The 20905-nt window shown below is 40.3% G+C and overlaps 1 protein-coding gene across 1 annotated transcript; it reads left to right on the top strand.

Moving 5' to 3' along the window:
- The first annotated feature begins 9247 nt into the window (after positions 1–9247).
- LOC116259642 (phenylalanine ammonia-lyase-like) lies at positions 9248–10692 on the top strand. Its single transcript, XM_031637498.1, has 3 exons — positions 9248–9384; positions 9568–9665; positions 10121–10692. The coding sequence occupies exons 1-3, from the start codon at positions 9248–9250 to the stop codon at positions 10690–10692; spliced, it is 807 nt and encodes a 268-aa protein (XP_031493358.1).
- The last annotated feature ends 10213 nt before the right edge of the window (positions 10693–20905 follow it).

Genomic DNA, 20905 nt, shown 5'->3' with positions numbered 1-20905 from the left:
AAGGAATTCATCCTTTAGCACTCGAGTTGTACTTACATTAAATATGTACAACACAATTTTTAGAATCTGATAAAATCATTAGATCCAAAAATCAATGACAATATATTCAGATCCAATATAAGCAGGATATAGATCTTAAACAAAAGGTCTAACAAATTAAATCAGATCATGCTCCAAAAGGGTATAATGTTTACAATGAGATCCAAATTCAATAGCTTATCTTAAGTAACGATTAGATCCAAAGCGAAATTCCAACTAGTTATATGGATTCAGGTCATACTAATATGGATCCAGGTCATACTAATCTAGATCCAAACACAATGATATCCACTATAGTATCAATATGTATTTAAACAAGAAAAATGATCCAAGTTCAAATACGATAAGACCATGATTTAACATAATATCCAGATCTAGATATGATTTTAGTTAGCGCCACAAACAGAAATACAAAGTTTATACCACCAGTATTTTCTAGCATTGATCCCCCTTATGTACAATCTCTATATGTGGTTTTCACCCAACTAAAGATTGAGGCTGAAACATTCTCTATAAGCCTGTTTACGTACTTTCAAAACATGCACGTCGAATCGATTTCTAACAGGGAGCCATGTACTTGAATTTAGTTGGAAACAACTTTTTCGAAATGCCGTGCTATTTTTTAACCACTTTTAACGATTTTCTATAAGTAAAGTGTCCTGAGTTAAAACTTATAAAACTTTAACCATGTTCACGAAGACTATAAAAATTGTTGGGGTGTCAATATGATTTTTAAAGTTGTGGGATAAATACCTCTTTTCTTGATCTTTTTTCTTTTTTTATTCATCGCTTTCTCTCTCCTCTCATCTCGACTTTTCTCTTCTTTCTCTGCTATGGTTTCCTTTCTGTAGCAATGGTTGTTTACGGCAACCGGCGACCGGTGAGCGTCAACAAATCACCAGATGAAAATCTGATGTCTCGGTTCTCAAAAGCAGCAAGACATTGGAAAGAAACAGACGAACAACACACTTCCTCTTCTTTAGTTTTCCACAAGGGTTTAAATTCACACAGAGGAAATAAGGAGGTTCCAGGGCTCACGATGTGCATCTTTGCGAGTCTTTTCTCATTTTTCACCATCTTTCCTCTCTTCCTTCTATCGAATGGTCACCGCAGGGAAGATGAACAGAGTTGCGTCCGGCGAGAACCGATGACCTGCTATCCGGTGAGAAGGGGCGGTGGGAAGCGGGTAGGTTGACATGGGCTTTGTTGTGTAAGTTTAAAACATTTTAGTTTAATATATATAAAAAAATTTAAAACTTTCTATTTGGACCCCCTTCCAGCGAGTGTCGGGGACTTGAAAGAATGGATGCAGCGGGGCGGAGGGAGCAACAGTCGAGTAGTCGCGGGTCCGCCTGAAAGGTAACAGTGATACAGGGCTTCGCGGCACAGAGAGCTGGCTAGATGTGAAGGTTCGACAGCACTGTCAGCAGCGACCGAGGGTTATTGTGAGTCTGCCATAAAAGAGGTAGTGGCGGATTCTACGGCAACGTCAGAAGCAAAAAAACAATGGTACCTTCTGTTAAAAATCAAATTGAAGAAATAATTAAAGGGACATGAATTTTTAAAGTGGTTCAGCTAATGGGCCTAAGTCCACTGCTCTATAATTTCTTGTTTGTCTTCCTTTGGTGGATAGGCTCATTTATATAGAGGAGCTACATAAGGGGTCTCTAGTTCCCAAGAGAGATAACTTTTCATCTTTCAACATATATGACTTTTCATCCCTCAAGACATGACTTTTCATCCCTCAAAAGACATGTCTTTTCATTTGCTAGAAGACATGAGTTTTCATCTTCCAACAGACATGACTTTTCATCTCCCAAGTAATTCACATTGAGAGCCTTCTTGGTATCTCTGTTAACATCAGCTTGCAAGCTCAATGCTCCAACAATGAGATTGAGCTTGTTAATTATTTGATAATGGTGCTGCTTACTAAGTGGCTTAGTAAAAGTATCAGCAACCTAATCTTTGGAAGAGATGTACCAATTTTTCTCGAACAAAATGAAGGTCAATCTCTATGTTTTTGCTGTGGCTATGATACGTAGGATGAGCTGCATGATAAGCTACGCCCATGTTGTCGCACCATAATATGAGAGGTTATGATTGATCAGCACAAAGTTCTTTTAATAAAAATTGTAACCACATGATTTCAGCAGTAGTATTGGCAATAGATCGATACTCAGCCTAAGTGCTAGAGCGAGAGACAGCTGACTGCTTTTTAGCACTCCATGAAACTAGATTGGATCCAATAAACCCTGCATATCCACCTGTAGGTCGTCTATCATCAAGACATCCTACCCAATCTACATCACAGTAAGCATTAATATTTAGAACTGAACTAGGTCTAATAACAAGACCATAATCAATAGTATGTTTCAAATAACTTAGGATTCTCTTTACGGCATCTCAATGGGCATCAGTAGGATGATGCATGTATTAAGAAACCTTGTTGACAGCATAAGAGATGTTTGAACGAGTCATAGTAGAGTATTGAAGAGCGCCAACAATGTTGCAATAAAGAGTTGGATCATAAAAATTTGATCTAGTTAGAGCAGATAAAGTAGGGGAGCATGCCATGGGAGTTGAAATTCCCTTAGCTCCAAGCATATTTGTTCTTTTGAGAAGCTCGAATATGTACTTCATTTGAGACAATATTAGCTTATTGTCAATTCTTTTTGCTTCTATGCCCAAAAAGAAATAAAGCTCACCCAGATCTTTAATGGCAAACTCACTTTTGAATTGACAAATAATTTTATGAATATGTTCAGGTGAGCTTCCTCTTATGATCATGTCATCCATGTATACCAAAACATATAGAAGTTTTTCTCTTCTTCTCAAAATAAAAAAGAGATGAATCTGTTTGAGCCCCTTTAAAACCAAGATTTTGGAGGAATAGACTAAGACGGGCAAACTATGTCCTAGGAGCCTGTTTTAAACCATATAAGGCACGTTCAAGCTTGCATACATGATTTGGGAAAGAATCCTTTTGAAATCCGGGTGGTTATACCATATAAACTTCTTCTGAAATAGATACATATAGGAACGCATTTTAAATATCCAGCTGATGTATTTTTTATTTGTGACTAATAGAAATAGTCAATACTGTCCGAATTGTAGTAGGCTTCACAACAGAGCTGAAGGTTTCAGTACAGTCAATTCTTTCTTTTTTACTATACCCCTTTTCGACGAGTCTAGCCTTGTATCTTTCCAATGATACATCCGTCTTTCGCTTGATTTTGAACACCCATTTACATCATACAAAATGTTTGGCTTCTTTCTTTGGAACAAGTTTCCAAGTATTGTTTCGAATAAGAGCATCATATTCTTCTTGCATGGTCTTCCTCCAATTTTCATCTTCATATGCTTCCTTGAAACTTGAGGGTTCTTTGTCTTCAAGAAGAGTGGAGACAAGAGCTCTTGGAAGAGAGTGTTTGCTAGAAAATAATGTATGAAACTCATTGTATTTAGAATTAGGTTTGAAAATTCCCACTTGAGATCTAGTAGTCATAGGATGGACTCGTTCTTGATTTGGTTCATTTTCATTGTATTGAGTTGGCTGATCATTTCCAAGAGTTTCAAGTTGAGATTCACTATTTGTTTCATACTCAAGTAAGGGTTCATCTGATGTTGTGGAGGTACTAGATGATGGTATTGTAGGGTTTGAGAACTGATATTCATGAGGAGATGTTAAAATAATAGCTTAGTTTTGACTTTCTAGATCTTGAGTTCTAGTTTCTTGAATATCAATAAAAAGAAATTTTTTCTCATTAAATTGGACATGTCTTGAAATATAGATTTTACCGGTTCGTACACCCAAACAATAATATCCTTTTTGTTGAGGAGCATAACCCAATAAAACACATCTTTCAGAACGGTAATCTAATTTATTTTTCTGATAAGCTCTTAAACAAGGAAAGCATTCACATCCAAATATTTTGAGGAAGCCATAATCAGGTTTCTCTTTGAACAATTTTTTCAAAGGAAAAGAAAAAACAAGAATCTTGGTTGGCATTCAGTTAATCAAATATACAGCAGTACAAAAAGCATATGACCAAAAGTTATTGGGAATACTACCTTCTGCCATTAGAGATAAACATGTTTCAACAATATGTTTATGTCTCCTTTCAGCTGCTCCATTTTGTTCAGGGGTATGAGGACATGATATTCTATGTCCAATCCCATTATCGACAAGATATGATTGAAGCCCTTGAAATTCTCCTCCCCAATCTGAGTGAAAATATTTTATCTTGTGCCCAGTGAGATTTTCAGAAAGTGCCTTGAAAGCTTTGAAAACATGACTGACGTCTGATCAAAATGCATCTATAAAAATCACATAGTACTTAAAACCATTCACACTCTCCATTGGGACTCGACCCTATACATCAGAATAAATGAGTTCAAGCGGGCGTTTCACATTATTTGAAATAACATTAAATGGAAGTTTATGACTCTTAGCTTTTTGACAAGATTCACACAAATAATTCAAACAATCATCATAATAAGACAAATCACACTTGTTCAAAACCATTTTAACAATGGAAAATGAAGGGTGACCAAGTCTTTTGTGCCACTTCCCAATAATATGTCTTTCTCCAAGTTGTGCTTCCTTTTTTCTGCTACTAAGGTCTATATTATGTAGTCCATCACTGCTTGTTCCTTGATGAAGAATTTTTCTCCTTCCCTGCCGCTTAACATACCACATATTAGGATGAAACTCAGAATAGACTCCATTATCCTTATAAAAACGTTTACAGATAATAAGTTTCTTGTTATTTTGGGCACATGAAGGAGATCATTTAAAACTAAATTTTGAGATGTCGTTGAAGAACCAATATGAAAAATTCTCAAACCTGATCCATCTCCGATTTTTACTGCATCTTCACCTTTGTATTTAGCATGAATAGACAAGTTATTGATATCATTGGTGATGTGATGAGTCGCACCAGAGTCAGAATACCAATTGTCATCTCCACTGTCTTGATTCAGAGTGCTAGAAGAAACTGCATGATATGCTTGATGAGACATTGTCTTTTTCTTTAAGCAAGTTAGTATATGACCAACAAAAGTTTATAATATGACCAACTTTTCCACATATTTGGCACACAAGAGGATCATTTTGGTATTGCTCACCTTTTCGAACTCCTCCTCTAGATTGGTAGTTGTTTCGACCATGACCTCTGTAGTTGGTTTGCTTATTGTAAACTTGTTTTGAGGCAATATTCGCAGCCGGCATAATAGATTCAAAAGTTTGAGAATCATATTCTTTTAAGTTGACTTCTTGTATGAGAAGAAGTTCATGAAGTTCATTCAAAGAGACAGAGTCCTTTCGAGTTCCCATGTTGACTTTAAAAGCAAGATATTCACTTAGCAATCCTCTAAGAATTTGAAGAACAAGATCATCTTCATCAATGGGTTTAGATGCAATGGCTAATTGATGACCAATAGCTTTTGCTTTGTTTATATAAACATCCATAGAACTAGACCTCTTTTTCAAATCTTGAAACTGTGATTTGAACTGCATTATTCGAGCCCTAGATTGAGCAGCATATGACTGCCTAAGAGCACTCCAAACCTCTAGAGAGGTTTTTAAACCAATAATTTGGGTATGTATTGCTCCAGATAGAGAGGACTTAATCCAACTCAAAAGTAACTGATCTTTTCTCAGTTATTCAATATATTCTAAACTAATTTCAGTTGTTTCACATCTAAACATTGACGGAGCAGGTTTACTTCCCAAATAAGATAATTTTCAGCATTTAACTTGATGGTGAGGAAATGCTGTAAACTGCTTGGGTACAGAAGAGGAGAAGCAAGAAAATTCACACCCGTATCAGAGTTGACTCCCATATTTGATGATGCTTCTTGATTTGCCATGAGAATGAAAAGCGACAACACAAGATGTAATTCTTAGGATCTAGCAGCAACACTAACAAGGACCAGTGGCTCTGATATCATGTTAACAATCAAAATGAAGAAATAATTAAAGGGACATGAAATTTTAAAGTGGTTCAGCCAATGGGCTTACCTCCATTGTTCTATCATTTATTGCTTGCCTTCCTTTGGTGGAGAGACTCATTTATATAGAGGAGTTACATAAGGGGTCTCTAGTTCTCAAAAGACATGACTTTTCATCTTTAAACATACATGACTTTTCATCCCTCAAGAGACATGACTTTTCATCTCTCAAGAGACATGTCTTTTCATCTACTAGGAGACATGACTTTTCATCTTCCAACATACATGACTTTTCATCTCTCAAGAGATATGACTTTTCATCTCTCAAGAGATATGACTTTTCATCTCTCAAGTAATTCACATTGAGAGCCTTCTTGGTGTTTCTGTTGACACCTTCTCCAGCCACACCCGGTAGAATAAATAGCCATGGTGTTCAGTTGCTCAAGCAGCAGACAACATTAAAGAGCTCTCTGGTCAAGACAGGAAAAATTGGCAGCGGTGGTTTTCCAAGCCGTCGATTTAAACTCCCTTACACTCTTTCCTTCTTTTTTTTAATTCTGTTTTTTTTTTGGTATCAAACAGAGTATGCTCTGGTGTCTATTGCTGGAAGATCCGTAGTACTCCCTATCCCCTTGGATTTACTTTCTTCCCCTTTTACTATAGTAGCGGCAAGAATAGCGCTAGACAGAAAGTAGCATGGGCTCTTGCCTGTCCAGCCCTTTTTCTTTTTCTTTTTTCTATTTGTCCTTCCTTGTGGCTCTTTCCTGTAAATAGAGACTCAAAAACCCACCGCACTTGTGGAAGAACATCTTACGGCATGGCATTAGATATCACAACAAATAGGTTAGAATAAATCAGAGATTAAACAAGTATCACAACAGAAAACAAACGTTTCACATAATTCTTTATAGTATATTAATTTCTGCAAACAGCCATCGATAACCAAAGTGACTGCCTCAACATTGTGCTATGTCCAACACACTCATTCCGACTTTCATGTTTTTTTTTTTAATCCTCCTTTTATTTCTTCCCATCATCAGATGGGAATATGTTCCAATGTCCAAACAGTGCAGAGGCTTTTCCTAGAGGTTCTTGGAAGCACATATATATGTTTCCCTCTCATTGTTATTCCATAGTTTATTTGGTGATCTTGCATCCCCTTTTTTTCATATATATAGTCTTTCATCGAATCCACTAAGCATGCTGCATTTCCTCTGTCATAATAAGTCACAGAACTAGTAATGTAGGATTCATCTAAACAATTTCTATAGTTAATCATGCAACATGCAAACAATGAATAGAAACAGGCTAATACTTAGTTGAATGATTTTTTTTTTTTTAGAGTTCACATGCACAGTCCTCAAGATGGAAGCATAAAGATTTTTCTATCAAGCATATGCACAAAAAATATCTTTTAGGCTATGAAGCAGAAAGGTCCTCATATATGAAAAATAAGGGGCACAACCTTGTTCTACCTTTCTGTTTTACTATACGGACACGACAGAAAATTTATATGTGCAGTACCAGAATAGAAGCATATGGATTTTGCTATTTGTGATGTATATAATAACATGCCATCTTAAAACAAATTTCTCGGTTCCCCTTTTTTTCATTATTAATGCGGAACCGTGATGTACACGCAGAGAGATTATACATAAATGTATAATTGATGCTCTGAGATTTTTAGCATGCTAGAATATTGAAAAACAGAGTGTAATATGTTTATACACTTTGGCATGATCTGGACAGTCTATTATTGTGAATAATGCCTAGACAGCATGTACATGTATCGCTCAAAGGCAATGACAGAGGCACTTGTAATAAGGATCATGTGTATATTCCTCTTCCTCAATCGGACCCTATTTGAAGCACCATATGTGCACATAGAAAGATCAATACAGGCATAACTAAAGCCAAATTGAATTGTAGGTTTACTGCTTTGGATTTTTTTTTTTTCAGATTCAACAACCTTATTCTGATACTAATGTTGGAGTTCTTGCAGCCGGAAGACGCCTGCAACCTTGTCTGTCTCGTCAGCAAAATCACCAGCGGAGTCTCCAAGGTGTGTGCACGAACGGCAGGTAGCAGCCTCAACTAAAGAGAGGAAACAAAATAAAAAAAAAGAGAAACTGAAGCAAAGAGATTAACCGGGTTTGCTTCTTGAGGCTCAAGCAAGGGTAATCGGAAGATCAGTCCCTAAATCGTGTAATGCTGGGTTTATTTAACCAGCCTCACAGGTTTTATTGTATGCCTACCATGTGCGGTTAGAGCCTGCTATTCCTTTAAAATGCAAAATGTGATAATGTAACATTCCAATTAACAGACATATCGTTCCCAAAGCAGTTCTTGGTAGGCGAAGCAGTTCTATAACAAGCAGACTAGAAGACTTCGGGTGGCTTCCACTCACCCAACCCTTCTTTAATTGGCAAGTGGTGAAAAGCTTTGAAACCAGCCTCATTCATACACGTAGCTGTCACATACCCACTCCCATTCACTTCCTTCACCAAACCCTAAGCCAACCAGCCTCTAATAATCTCGCAACTTATAAGTCTGTGGTCTCTATAACCGAGCTCATACTTTGATGTTAGAACTGTCAATCTTTTTTTTCTTTTTCAATGTAAAAGACACAAAAGGAGAAACAATGAAATTTGTTCAAGATTTGGAACAGACTTACCCAACACACCTAAGGTGGCTTCGCTGTAAGTATCCGACAAAAATTTCCACCGCAAGTACGTGTCTGGCAAGATGCGGGCAATGGACACGTGATGGACACGTGCTCTAAGAAGAACCGATGTTTTCACATGAACCCGTCTTCTCGGTTGAGGACTTTCAGTAAGGCTGGGCATCGGGCCGGGCCGGGCCTGCCCGGCCCGTTAACAATGCCAAAATTTTAGCCCGGTAACTATATCGGGCCGGCCCGAGGCCCGGCCCGTTAATAGTCAGGCCTGGCCGGGCCGATAGTATATCGGGCCTCGGGCTTGATATTATTCCCGAGGCCCGGCCCAGCCCAATTAGTAATGGGCCAGGCTTTTTTAGAGGAAAGGGAGTCAACCATGTCGTCGACATGGGAGTCGGCATTGACGGGCTGGGAGCCGACGGGTCACTGCCGAGGCTGAGAACGAATTTGGCATTGGGGTAGAGGGATTTGGCAGGGAGGACGGCGGAGGGGGACAGGTTGATGGTATCCCACAAGGCGGTGAAACAGCCGTCGATGGGGAGGTACTGGTTGTTTGAGGAAGGGGTTGAGGTATAGTCGATGGCGAAGGAGAAAATCGACGGAGGGGTTCATTGGGACGTCGGAATACTTGATGCCCTTGAACTCTGCACCGTCGCTCCACTGCTTCTGCACATCCACCTTCTTCAATCCACAGTATCAACAGAGTTAGAACGGAGGTATAGAGAGCGAAAGAGAGGGAGAACGAGAACTAGACAAACCCTTTAAGAGGAGAGCAAGAAGGAAGCCGAGCATTTGGGAACTGATGAAGGCGGCCATGAAAGACAGAGATTCATCTAAGCTGGTAAAAAAACATCTTAAGAGAAGAGCAAGAATTGCAATCTTGCAGCCACGGATGTCAGAGGACAATTGGAGATCTCAATCTTGCAGCCACGGATGTCAGAGGACAAGAGGAGAAGGACGAGGGAGAATGAAATTAATTTACAAACCCTAACCTATGGTACTAAAATACTTTTTTTGAAAAAAAAAATTATATATTTTTTTAGTTACCGACGGGCTTTTCGGTCCCAGACGGTTACAATCTCAAGCCCAAGCCCGACCCGTTAAGGTACCGGGCCGGGCCCGGCCTGGTAAGCTCAGCCCGATAACTATTTTTCCAAGGCCCGGGCCCAGGCCCGAGTCGGGCCAAGTACCGGGTACCCGGCGGTGGCCCGGCCTGGTGCCCATGCTTAACATTCAGTGGCAAAATTGTAATTTGAAAAAATTTGTTCGGTTTCTCTTGGGGTGGATTAAGTAGAGAGACCTGTAAAAGGAACACCGGTACTAGGGGTGGGTATCGGGCAGGGCCGGGCCGGCCCGGCTCGATAATATTGCCGGGCCGGGCCGGGTCGGGTACCAGGCCTGGCCACTAAAAATTAGGCCCAGCCTTGACCGGCTTCGTCGCGATTGTCACAGCGTCCGGCGACCTCGTGCCGCTGTCCTACCTGGCCGGCGTGGTGACACGGTGGCCCAACTCGAAAGTTCAGACGGCGATGGGAGAGGAGATATCTGGGACCGAGGCGCTGAGGTGGGTTGGGGTGGAGAGGCCGTTCGAGCTGCAGCCCAAGGAAGGGCTGGCCATTGTCTGCGGCACGACTGTCGGGGCGGCAATGGTGTGCCTGGTGTGCTACGACGCGAACGTGGAAGCGGTGCTGGCGGTGCTGCCGGAGCTGCTGAACGCCATGTTCTACGAGGTGATGCAGGGGAAGCCGGAGTTCGCCGACTCGCTGACGCACCGGCTGAAGCACCACCCTGGTCAGATAGAGGCGGCGGCGCTCATGGCGTACGTACTGGCAGGGAGCGACTACATGAAGCATGCGGCGAAGCTGCAGGAGACCAACCAACTTCAGAAGCTGAAGCAGGACAGATACGCTCTTCGAACCTCTCCTCAGTGGCTCGGACCTCAGGTCAATCGATGGCATGGCATCCGAAACGGCACCGTTGACTTCATCTTCGGCAACACCGCGGCTGTCTTCCAGAACTACTAGACTCCCCAGCGGAAACATCAACACGGTCACGGCGGCTCATGGGAGAACCGACCCCAAGGAAAACACCGACACCTCCTTCATCAACTGCAAATGACGATGGGTATACAAGTTTGGTCCGTTTTTGCAGGGAACCTTGAAAAAGGCTTGGAAAAAGAGGGAAAAAAGGGGGGAAAATTCATCATCATCGTCGCCGCCTTCCTGTGTCTCCTCTGAAGCAATGGCAAATCTCTTGCTGGAAACCCTAACCTTAATACCCCGCCTGCAGTCCATGTTGAAACTCCTTCATGACAAATCTCTTCCTTCTGCGCCTTGTCGTGCAAATCCGGGAGGGAGATGGGAAGGGAGAAGGGGGAGGGAGACGGGAAGGGGGGAAGGAGACGGGAAGGAGGGAAGGGGAACGGGGAGGCCAGAGGGAGACGAGAAGGGGGGAAGGGGAACGGGGAGGGAGACGGGAAGGGGGGAAGGGGGAGGGAGATGGGAAGGGGGGAAGGGAGCCGGGGAGGTAGTCGGGCCGACCGGGCTGCCGCCGGGCCCAGCCTTAACCGGTACATGAACGATGCAGGCTAGAAATCCGGCGGCAGTATCACACGCTTTCTTTATCTCTCTCTCTCTTGCCCTGTCTCCCTCTCGGTTCTGGGCAGAAGGAGAAGGAAATCCTGATCTGAGGCCATCGCGAGCGTTGATTTCATCAACAAGTGAAGATGAATGACACAGATGTCTCAAAGCAGATCCAGAAAATGGTCCGATTCATCCGCCAGGGAGTGGAGGAGAAGGCCAGCAGAGACCAGAGACTTAAAGCAACAAGAAAACATTACCCAACACAGCCATTCTAAACTCAAATTGTAATTAACTAGACCACCGAATTTTCAAGGTAAACAAAAACAGAAATTTTGTTTTAATTTCACATTAATTATGCCAAATTATTTAATACTATCTAGTTTAGTAGATTTCGGACCCGAACCCTGTGCAATGCTTCAAGAAAACACAAACCCAGGTCCAGACCACCCAAATAACCAGGACAGATCCAATTCAATTACACTTTGTTTTCTTTTTTCTTTTAAAAATTCAGAAAAGATGCGTAACTTGCACCTAAGTTTTGGGGGACAAAATTCATTGGACTTACTGTTAAGTCAAACATGACCGAATTTTTTCGGTTGGTTGTGTCCCTGGAAAAATCAAGCACAATCTTGTAAAATGTTATTTTTATTATTATTTCAACGGCATCAATGTGAACTTTGTGACCATAGATGAATAAGTTGATTCAACTGATTATATAACTTCCAAAAACATACACATTCCTTTCAACATTAAATAAATTCCGAGGTTCTAGAAGATGGGTTAGTTGAAGATGGGTCAATTACTTCCAGCCTGACCCAACTAAGTATTTGATGCCTGGACTGGAACTTTCTTGAGGTTCCCTATTTTCTCAACAAATCTTTCAGGATTTTTTGTCAAAACCCCATAAGTCCAATTGAAAATCCTCAAAAGCCTTTGTATGTTTACATTTTCTCTGTTTCTGATTCTTGTGTTTTATTCTTCTACCAACTTCAGTGATAAGACCAGTCACAATATACACTGGCTCCGCTTTTGACACTAATTAAGAAACATCGGATCTTAAGGGGCGTCATTATATATAAATGAGCAATTTTTTAGAATACTAATATCAAATAAAAACTTTTTGTGAGGACGCTGGTATGGGTTTATGATAATACCCGTCTATATGGGACTCTACAACTGGCACAATTTCAGCATTTACCCACTAATTTCTGACAGAACTTGTTTTCCTTCTCCTCAATACATACATATATATATATATATATATATATATATATATATATATATATATATATAATGTCCTCTTTTCGGCCGTTAGATGTTTAGTGAGTTCAATTCTTTTGGCAATAAAAGTAGGGCCACTGGAAGACGGAGCCAAAAAATATTGACTAAGGCGCGTTAATATTTTAAATTTTGTTTTCCTTTTGAGTGGCACCAATGTGTAATTATTCTGCCAGGATAAGTACTATTGAGTTATTTTGGATAAGTACTATTGAGTTATTTTGGCAACACAGATAATCAAATTTGACACTCATGGACATTAATCATGAACGATTGGAAAAACAAATTAAAAAATGGACAATATCGATTGTCATAATAAGGGAAGATCATACAATCCAAAGTTTACAATTTTTCTCTGTTTCAAAAAAATAAAAAAAAGATTTATTTTCATATTTCCCCCCACATATTTGGTCACCTACCATTAATGATTCTCTCCTAAAAGTATCATATATTATGTACTATAAAACGCTCATTGGTTCACAATGCTGGCCATCCAAGGCCATGTTCTTCAACCTTAGTACTATACATTCTTAATGTTCAAAGCCACATGTATGAGTTCCACAACTCATTGTACAACTCTCCTTGTTTGTATTGTCATGCATTGCTCCTCACTATTTTTGTGTTTTCACTTTTCAGTATGACCGCTATTTCAAACACAAAAGTAACAAAAGCAAGTATAAGTGTTCAAAATTTCATGTTTTTACTGATCTATTGGTTCCAAATAGGTACTTAGATAGGAAAGGTAACAAAGGAAGTATGGCTGGATGTATATTAATATAAAAAATGGATATTCACTTAGTAGTGATATAGGTCTCGTAGCCATATTGGAAATGGTCCATCTCATTTTTTTAAGTGAAAATGTAACACTTCACATATGCCTAGATATAGAAATTGGTATGTGCCTTTAAGTGGCAAACTTATAAGAAACCACTTCAGCCTTCTATTTTTTCTAAATTAACGGTTAATAGAAACACAAACATAAAAGTCATGAACTAATATTATAAAGAAAAGCTCCATGTCCATTCTTCAAATCTCTCTCTCTTTGCACAGGTAGTGCAACCAATTAGGTTAGGAGGCATATAGTAACCAAGTCCATTGTAAAAAACCAAGTGAGCCGGTTCTTGCCCCTCTCCTGCTCGCCCTTTTTCCTTGTCTCTCAATTGAGTATGAATCCAAAAAATAATAGAATTATCTAGCATTTGATTTAAATTTATTTCTTGTAAATCTGCATTTTGTTTTCATTTCTTTAATTCTTGAAATAAGTTTCTAAAAACTTCTTTTCAATTTCATATTTTCAATAAGTCAAACGAGAGGGTGGAACACGGCAAATGGTGGAAACCGGTCGGTTTCTGCACGGCGACAGAAGATAAGGATCATAGCTGGAGGTTGTGATGCGAAAGTTGCTTATAGGCACCTCTTCATCCATCGCTTTTGGTGCCCTTGGAACCCTACTACATTGACTGCACTTCTGTGTTTGTGTGGGGCCCGATATTACTATAAATTGTTGGATTTGAAAAAGGATAGAGGGAGAGGGCTTTCTTTCACGTTATTGGGTGTATCTGATTGAATTTTTCCTAATGATCAGAGGCCAAAAAAAGAAATTGATCAAATTATTTTAAAAAATTAGGGATGAAAAAAATGTCTAACTGGTTATGAAATCAGATCGGATTCATATGACATTCCATCAGATCTGGAGTAGATGTGAAGTAAATAACTAAGGAGATCCGTGAATTCGAATTTAGATTTTTCTAAATAAGTACCCTATATTTAAAAACAACATACGAGCTCTATTTACTTGTCTAACCAGTCTTCTACCCTAGGCAACAGTCATGTGTAAAGTCTGCACGTGAAGAAGGGTTGGGACACCTATATGTTTTATCATTTGGGCTTATCATAGCATTAAAATCATCTATGTGGATAGTATAAAAAATGAATCCGCCTGAATCGGAGGATTCAAATCGGATCAGTTTATGGAATCACTGGTGAACCGATTCAAATCGCTGCTGAATCAGGCAGCAGCGACGAATTGGGACTTCCGAATGCCAGGTGTAGGGGGCCATGCAGGTTTCCGGTGTTTTCTTTTTTTCTTCTTTTATAATTTTTACTCCCAATTAAACCGCTTTTGCGGGTCCCGCGGAGCCTCATAGGCGCCCCAGGGGAGCGGTTTTGGGGATATATATATATACGCTTATCCTAATCACCCGACGTTTCACAATCCCCCAAGTATTTGGTTTTTGGCTTTTTATATTTTTTAGAGAGAAAGAAAGGAAGGCTCAAAAAAATAAATTTTATTTTTGGATTCTATAAGAAATCTCCGCCCCTACCACATATTTGGGGTTTAGCTGTAGCAGAAGTTTACTTTAGGCCGAGTAAAAAATTGACTCGTTTCTTAAGACGACCTTAAGACTAATTGAATCACACGATAAAACAATTCATGGAAGTGAGGTGTGGATAATGCAGAAACTTCTTCCGATGCAACGTATCTGGTGCCCGGGACGGTGAAGCATCCTCTCAGTCTCCAGACAAAGTCGATCGCGGGAGAATCGGCGAGAAAATGATTCACTCTTAGAAAGCGGAGAAATGGGACCTAGGAGGAAGACCTGGAACAATTTTGAGAACAGAAAAAGAAAAAGAAAAAACTGTGCACACAAAGTGATGATCAACTACCCATAATTAATATAACATAATCTTAAATAATTACACCCACCAACCTCAAGAACAAGAAACTAAAAAATTTTGTGATTTTTAATCACAAAATCCAACTATTTCATTGCTTCACCCCACCATCGCCTTCGCGCCCACGACGTCGTCCGTCTCCAAAATCGGCAATGAAGTAACTATAAGTTCAACTAGTCCCAGTAATAACGTTTTCCAAAGGGCACAAGTGGAGCGGTGAAATTGTGGCACAACTTTTTCTAATGAAGAATGATCCTTCAGGAGTCAATGAGGTTGTTTGATTGGTACAAGAAATTCAACCGTAAGGTGAAAACTCGAAAGGCTGCCCCTATTACAGACATGGCGATCTTTTGTGTAGCAAAAAGAAAAAGCTAGTAAATTTCTTCTAGTCAACCACCATGCTGAGCATAAATGCGACATGCATGAATGCTAAAGCTGAAAGAATGGCCGTGAAGAATAGGCATTGGGACACAGAAATAAGGGAAGGCAAAAGAATGCAAATTGAGGAGTGCATTTGTAAGGACGGACATTGAGGAGCACCTTTATTTACAAACATGCAAGTCACTAACAAATGCTATTCCCTAGTACCAAGGATATGGCTTTCATCAAGCTAGCATACCTAACGGAGCTAGTCCAAGCATACTGAGGTTACTTACAGAAAATATAACACTTTGAATTTGTAAAGGTTCTGATTCCAGAAACACAAAATATAAAAGAAACTGATAATCAAATTATTTCCAGTAGATATGTTATAGGGAAAAATAACTTTCCAAAAAAACATCAAGACAAACACAGCATTTCTGTAGAAATTGTATAAAACCAAATAGCCAACACGCTGATAATTCCAGTGCCCATGAACTAGCAATAACCTTTTCAAGAATCTGAACTGCCCCATTGCAAAATCTGACGCCATAACTGCTTGGCGCCCCTCCTGCCCAGATATCCCAACTCCAACATCAGCCATTTGGGGAATGGGAGAGGCAGAAAGGAGCGTGATGTTGGAGTTGGGATATCTGGGCAGGTGGGGCGCCAAGCAGTTATGGCGTCAGATTTTGCAATGGGGCAGTTCAGATTCTTGAAAAGGTTATTGCTAGTTCATGGGCACTGGAATTATCAGCGTGTTGTCTATTTGGTTTTATACATCGTCTACAGAAATGCTGTGTTTGTATTGATGCTTTTCTGGTAAGTTGTTTTTCCCTATAACATATCTACTGGAAATAATTTGATTATCAGTTTCTTTTATATTTTGTGTTTCTGGAACCAGAACCTTTACAAATTCAAAATGTTATATTTTCTGTAATTATGGGTAGATCAACACTTTGTGTTCACAGTTTTCTTTTTCTTTTTCTGTTCTCAGATTTGTTCCAGGTCTTCCTCCTAGGTTCCATTTCTCCACCTTCTGAGTGTAAATCAATTTCTCGCCGATTCTCCCACGATCGACTTTGTCCGGCGACTGAGAGGATGCTTCACCGTCCCGGCCACCAGATACGTTGCATCGGAAGAAGTTTCTGCATTATCCACACCTGACTTCCATGAATTGTTTTATCGTGTGATTCAATTAGTCCAAACCCCCAAAGCAAAGTATACATACAAACTTTCTCTATTGGTGGTACTCTAGAACTAGAAGGAAGCTACACTAGGATAAGCGCGCGCGCACACACACACACACACACACAGATATATATATATATATATATATATATATAGATATAGATTTGCTCGAAGTAAAAATTAGAAAAGAAAAAAAAAAACCCGGAAACCGGACTATAAAAGACTTTGCATCCTTTTTCCTGAAAACTGGGAACCGCGTCTGGCTTCATGTGGCGACCCGCCTGCAGTGTATGATCCGGAGGAGCTGGACACGTGGCTGCCGTTGAAACTCCCTTGTCCCGATTTGGATCCTCTGCATGGCCCCTTAGACCTGGCATTCAGAAGTCCCAATTCTTGGCTGCTGCTATTAGGAACTAAATATCTCGGCTTAAAACTACTAACTATTAGTACTGGAGACTTTGTTGGTGGAAATTTTGTTCTACCTTCCATTATTTTATTTTGATTTCATTTATGGAAACTTTTTTCCGGGCGTTGAGAAGCTTACAGCTGACGTAGAGTGGTTGATAAGACAAATTAAATGTGTGTGCATAAGGTAAAAAATATTTCATATGGATCATCCTCCCACGGAGACAGAAGCTTTGAAGAATGCAAGTAAGGATAACAAGAAAAAATATGTGCTATATTGGAAAATGATTGATAGGAGATGGAATCCTAACTTGCACAATCCAATACGTGCTGAAGTTGCCTTTTTAAATCCTCATCTATTTTGGAATAAAATGGTAAAAAATCGATGACAAAGTTCTAGAGGGTTTGGACATAGTGACAAGAATACTTTTTCCTAAATAGCTAATGAATTGGTCAAATATCATAATAAAGATCCTACGTTGTTTCACAAGGGATTAAACATGAGCACATCCACGTAAATATCTCATTTTACTAGTTTTTCTATGTATACAATCAACATTCATTATTGGTTATGCACTTCTTCTTTTAATTTTTGTTTTCTTTTTTAATTATATTAGGGATTTGGTGGTAGATATTTGGTTCTTCTGTTCATGTGCTTCAAAGTGTAGTAATCAAAATTTTAAGTCAACCATGTGGCGCATCAACCTGTGAAAGAAATTGGAGTGCATTTGATGCTGCTAACATGAAAAAAAAAACAATCTTGCACCATCAAGATTAACAAATTTGGTCTTCGTTAGAATGAATATGCATTTGCAAAGCATGACTCCAGAATTAAAAAAGTCCAATGCAAATCCTATTTACATTGAACATGTGGACCTGCTGAAGAAGAAAATTTAAATACTGAGACAACGAACTTGCCTTCAGAAGAGGAAGAGGAAAATATTGGTGAAAGTGAAAGACAAAGAACTTCAAGGCATACAAGAAATGAAGAAGATGAGTTCACTTTTTGGGAAAAAGGCTAGGACATGTTTTTTTTCACTTTTCAAGTGAATAATGCCTTCATTTGTGTTGTAAAGTCATGAAGGCAACAATCTTTTCTTAGTTATGCATTTGCCAGACTGTTAGTTTTAATTATCTAATTTTAATTTGTTTTTTATCTAGTCATGAAGAAAATTTATGAATAATGTTTTTTTAATCTCTCAATTACTTTATTTTTATATAATTAATAGAATTATTTATTTATTTTTTACAAATTTTTTATTTTTTCCCCATTTTATTCTTAAAATATACAACTTTGTCTTATTATACCTATTTTTTTTTCTTGCCTCATACTTGTACACGTTTTTTTGTGACAATACTTCAAACAAAAACACCACGACAAACAGCACGCAAAGCAAACAGCTGCTAGAGACAGGGAGATGACCAAATTGTTTCGAAGCATTTGGAACATTCATGGCGAAGACAACCTCTTGTTCCTTCCGCTCCAATCGTTGCACGAAACCAAACCGATCAAACCTCTGTTGCTTCTTCTTCCCCAGTCAAAGCGACGCGAGATAACCCGTGCATACTCCCACTGTAATTAGAACTACCACAGTTGTGATGAATAGGGAAACCAACAGAAGATAATTTAGACAGATCCCACTTATTCCCCAGTAAAGAGCAAAGGTCCGCCAGTACAAAGTGAGAAGCAAATAGGAAAAAGACTGCAGCCAAAGGAAGGCCAAGCCAAGCATTAGGCAGCGCCTTTACGAAGCACACTGGTACCAGCCCGACAATCCAGCTGCACTGAATAACAATGAGAGTCGAACCTAGGGCACGCCACACCCCAATCAAACAAAGCCAGCGATTGCAGCCCGCCGTGCTGTGATGAAGGACTGGGCAATGGTAGAGAGCAGGAAGACTCATGGAGGAGGCGGGTAGACGTACAAGCGACGGACAATATGGCAGGGGACGAAATTGAGGGCTGTACATCCCTAGATTTGAAGTCCTGGAAACACCATGGGAACGACACGAATGTTCCTCGGCCTCCAGGGAAGATAGACGAGCAGGTTCAAGATCATCTGGAATAAATTTTCTACGGGGAGAAGCATATGCATTTTTGTGGGAAGCATAGCTTATTTCTCTCTTTAGCTTCAGCTTCTTTCGCTCTTTGGAAAGGATGCTGCACACGATCCACGACACATTGTATATAGACCGCCGGTTCTTAGGTCAGCATGGCCAGTACTAATTTATATTGTTTATAAGAAAGACTATATATTGAGTCGGGCCAAACTTGATATGTTGTTATCTAGTGAAGACAAGGGCAAAACAGGTGACAGCTTTTGGAGTCTGGAATGTGAACACATGATGTTTTTTCAATCGGTCGCTTCTCGGCAGTACTTGTCCGCGTTATCAAACGCGCAAGAGAACCTGGGCATGTCATGTAATATTTCCAACAAAAGACGTCCTCATGTTCGAAGGTAAACAAGGATGGTTGCATTTGGATCCAACGCTAAACAATACCACTTCTTAATCCAACCCACATTATTGGATATATAAGAAAATATTCATAATGTTGCAGGTTGAACAAATGGGCAGCAAGGTCCGCGAAGAATTCGGCCAAAACCGAGAGCCACGCTCAGCGGGATTTGGTCTTTAGTGGTTCAAAATCCAGCTTCTACACTTGATTAGGCCTTAATGAACCTGACTCCAGATCCATAACCATAACCTTCAAAGATGTGCCACTTCCATACAAATTAGCAACAGCCATAGGCGTGGACCAGTGGCCGAGATAGAAATTTTTGGCTGTAGGGCTCTTTTATAGAAATTCTCATTTCTGAAAGGACACAAAATATATAAATAAGTAAATAATTGTAACGCTCGTTTTTGTTTTAGGATTGGGTTGGAGTGGGTCCAGACCTGGGCCCGAGATCTAAGTCGTGAAGGAGCCCACGCAAGGGAACTCTTTCCCCTCCTTCGCCTTCCTCAACATCTCCTTCTCTTGTCTTCTGCTGGTTCGCACGACAGTGAGCGACGGGAAGCGGAAGGTTGTTGCAGCGGTGTTGGGTCGGCGGAGGAAGGACTGCGGCGGTGCTCTGGTAAGCCCTCTATACCTCTACCCTTCTCCCTCGCCTTTTTCCCCTTCCTCTTCCTTCTTCTTCTCCTCCCTCCTACGCAGCCTCCCCCTTCTTCGTCAGCACCCTCTGCTTGCACGATCCCCTTTTTCCTCTCCTTCTTTGCTCGAGCCCCTTCCCCGTCCTTTTTGTTTCCTCCTCACCATCTCCCCCACTTTCCCCCTCTCTGGCTTTCCCTCTTCGCACCCTCTCGCCTCTCTTGCGCTCTCTCTTCTCTGCCCGCTTCCCTCTGTCAGCACCTACCCTCTCCCTCTTCTCTCACGCGCTCTCACCCTCACTGCCTTCTTTCCCCCTTTTAACCGGGCCCTTTCTCCCTCTGTCGGCTCCCTCTCCTTAACCGTGTGAGTCACCTTCAACCGAACCCTTGCCTCTTTCAGTCGAGCCCCTTTTTGCCTTGCCAACTGCTTTCTTCTCATGGCAGACCTCTAATTTCCTCTCGTTTTTGTGAGTTCTCATCATAGCTTTTGTTGTTTGAATGGGTTGCAGCTTGGGGACGTTTTTTCCCTCATACCAGTGAAGTGAGGGCAATTGTGGCGAAGGCAGCCAGCAATTTTTGGCGGTGGCACTTGACTGAAACTTGATGAGGCTGTTGGAGGCATCACAGCAGTTTGAACACTTGGATTGGGGTGAGC

Source organism: Nymphaea colorata, chromosome 8, assembly GCF_008831285.2.
Source record: "Nymphaea colorata isolate Beijing-Zhang1983 chromosome 8, ASM883128v2, whole genome shotgun sequence".
In the NCBI taxonomy this organism is placed as follows: Eukaryota; Viridiplantae; Streptophyta; class Magnoliopsida; order Nymphaeales; family Nymphaeaceae; genus Nymphaea; species Nymphaea colorata.
Note: the sequence above shows the minus strand (reverse complement) of the source record. Positions and strands in the feature narration are given on the sequence as shown.

Bases quoted from the DNA above. Each gene is read 5' to 3' on its own strand.
- LOC116259642 (XM_031637498.1), top strand. From the start codon at position 9,248: ATGGCGAAGGAGAAAATCGACGGAGGGGTTCATTGGGACGTCGGAATA. The intron at 9,385-9,567 runs GTATAGAGAGCG...CACGGATGTCAG, and splicing joins TCAACAGAGTTAGAACGGAG to AGGACAATTGGAGATCTCAA. The intron at 9,666-10,120 runs GTACTAAAATAC...CGATTGTCACAG, and splicing joins TTTACAAACCCTAACCTATG to CGTCCGGCGACCTCGTGCCG.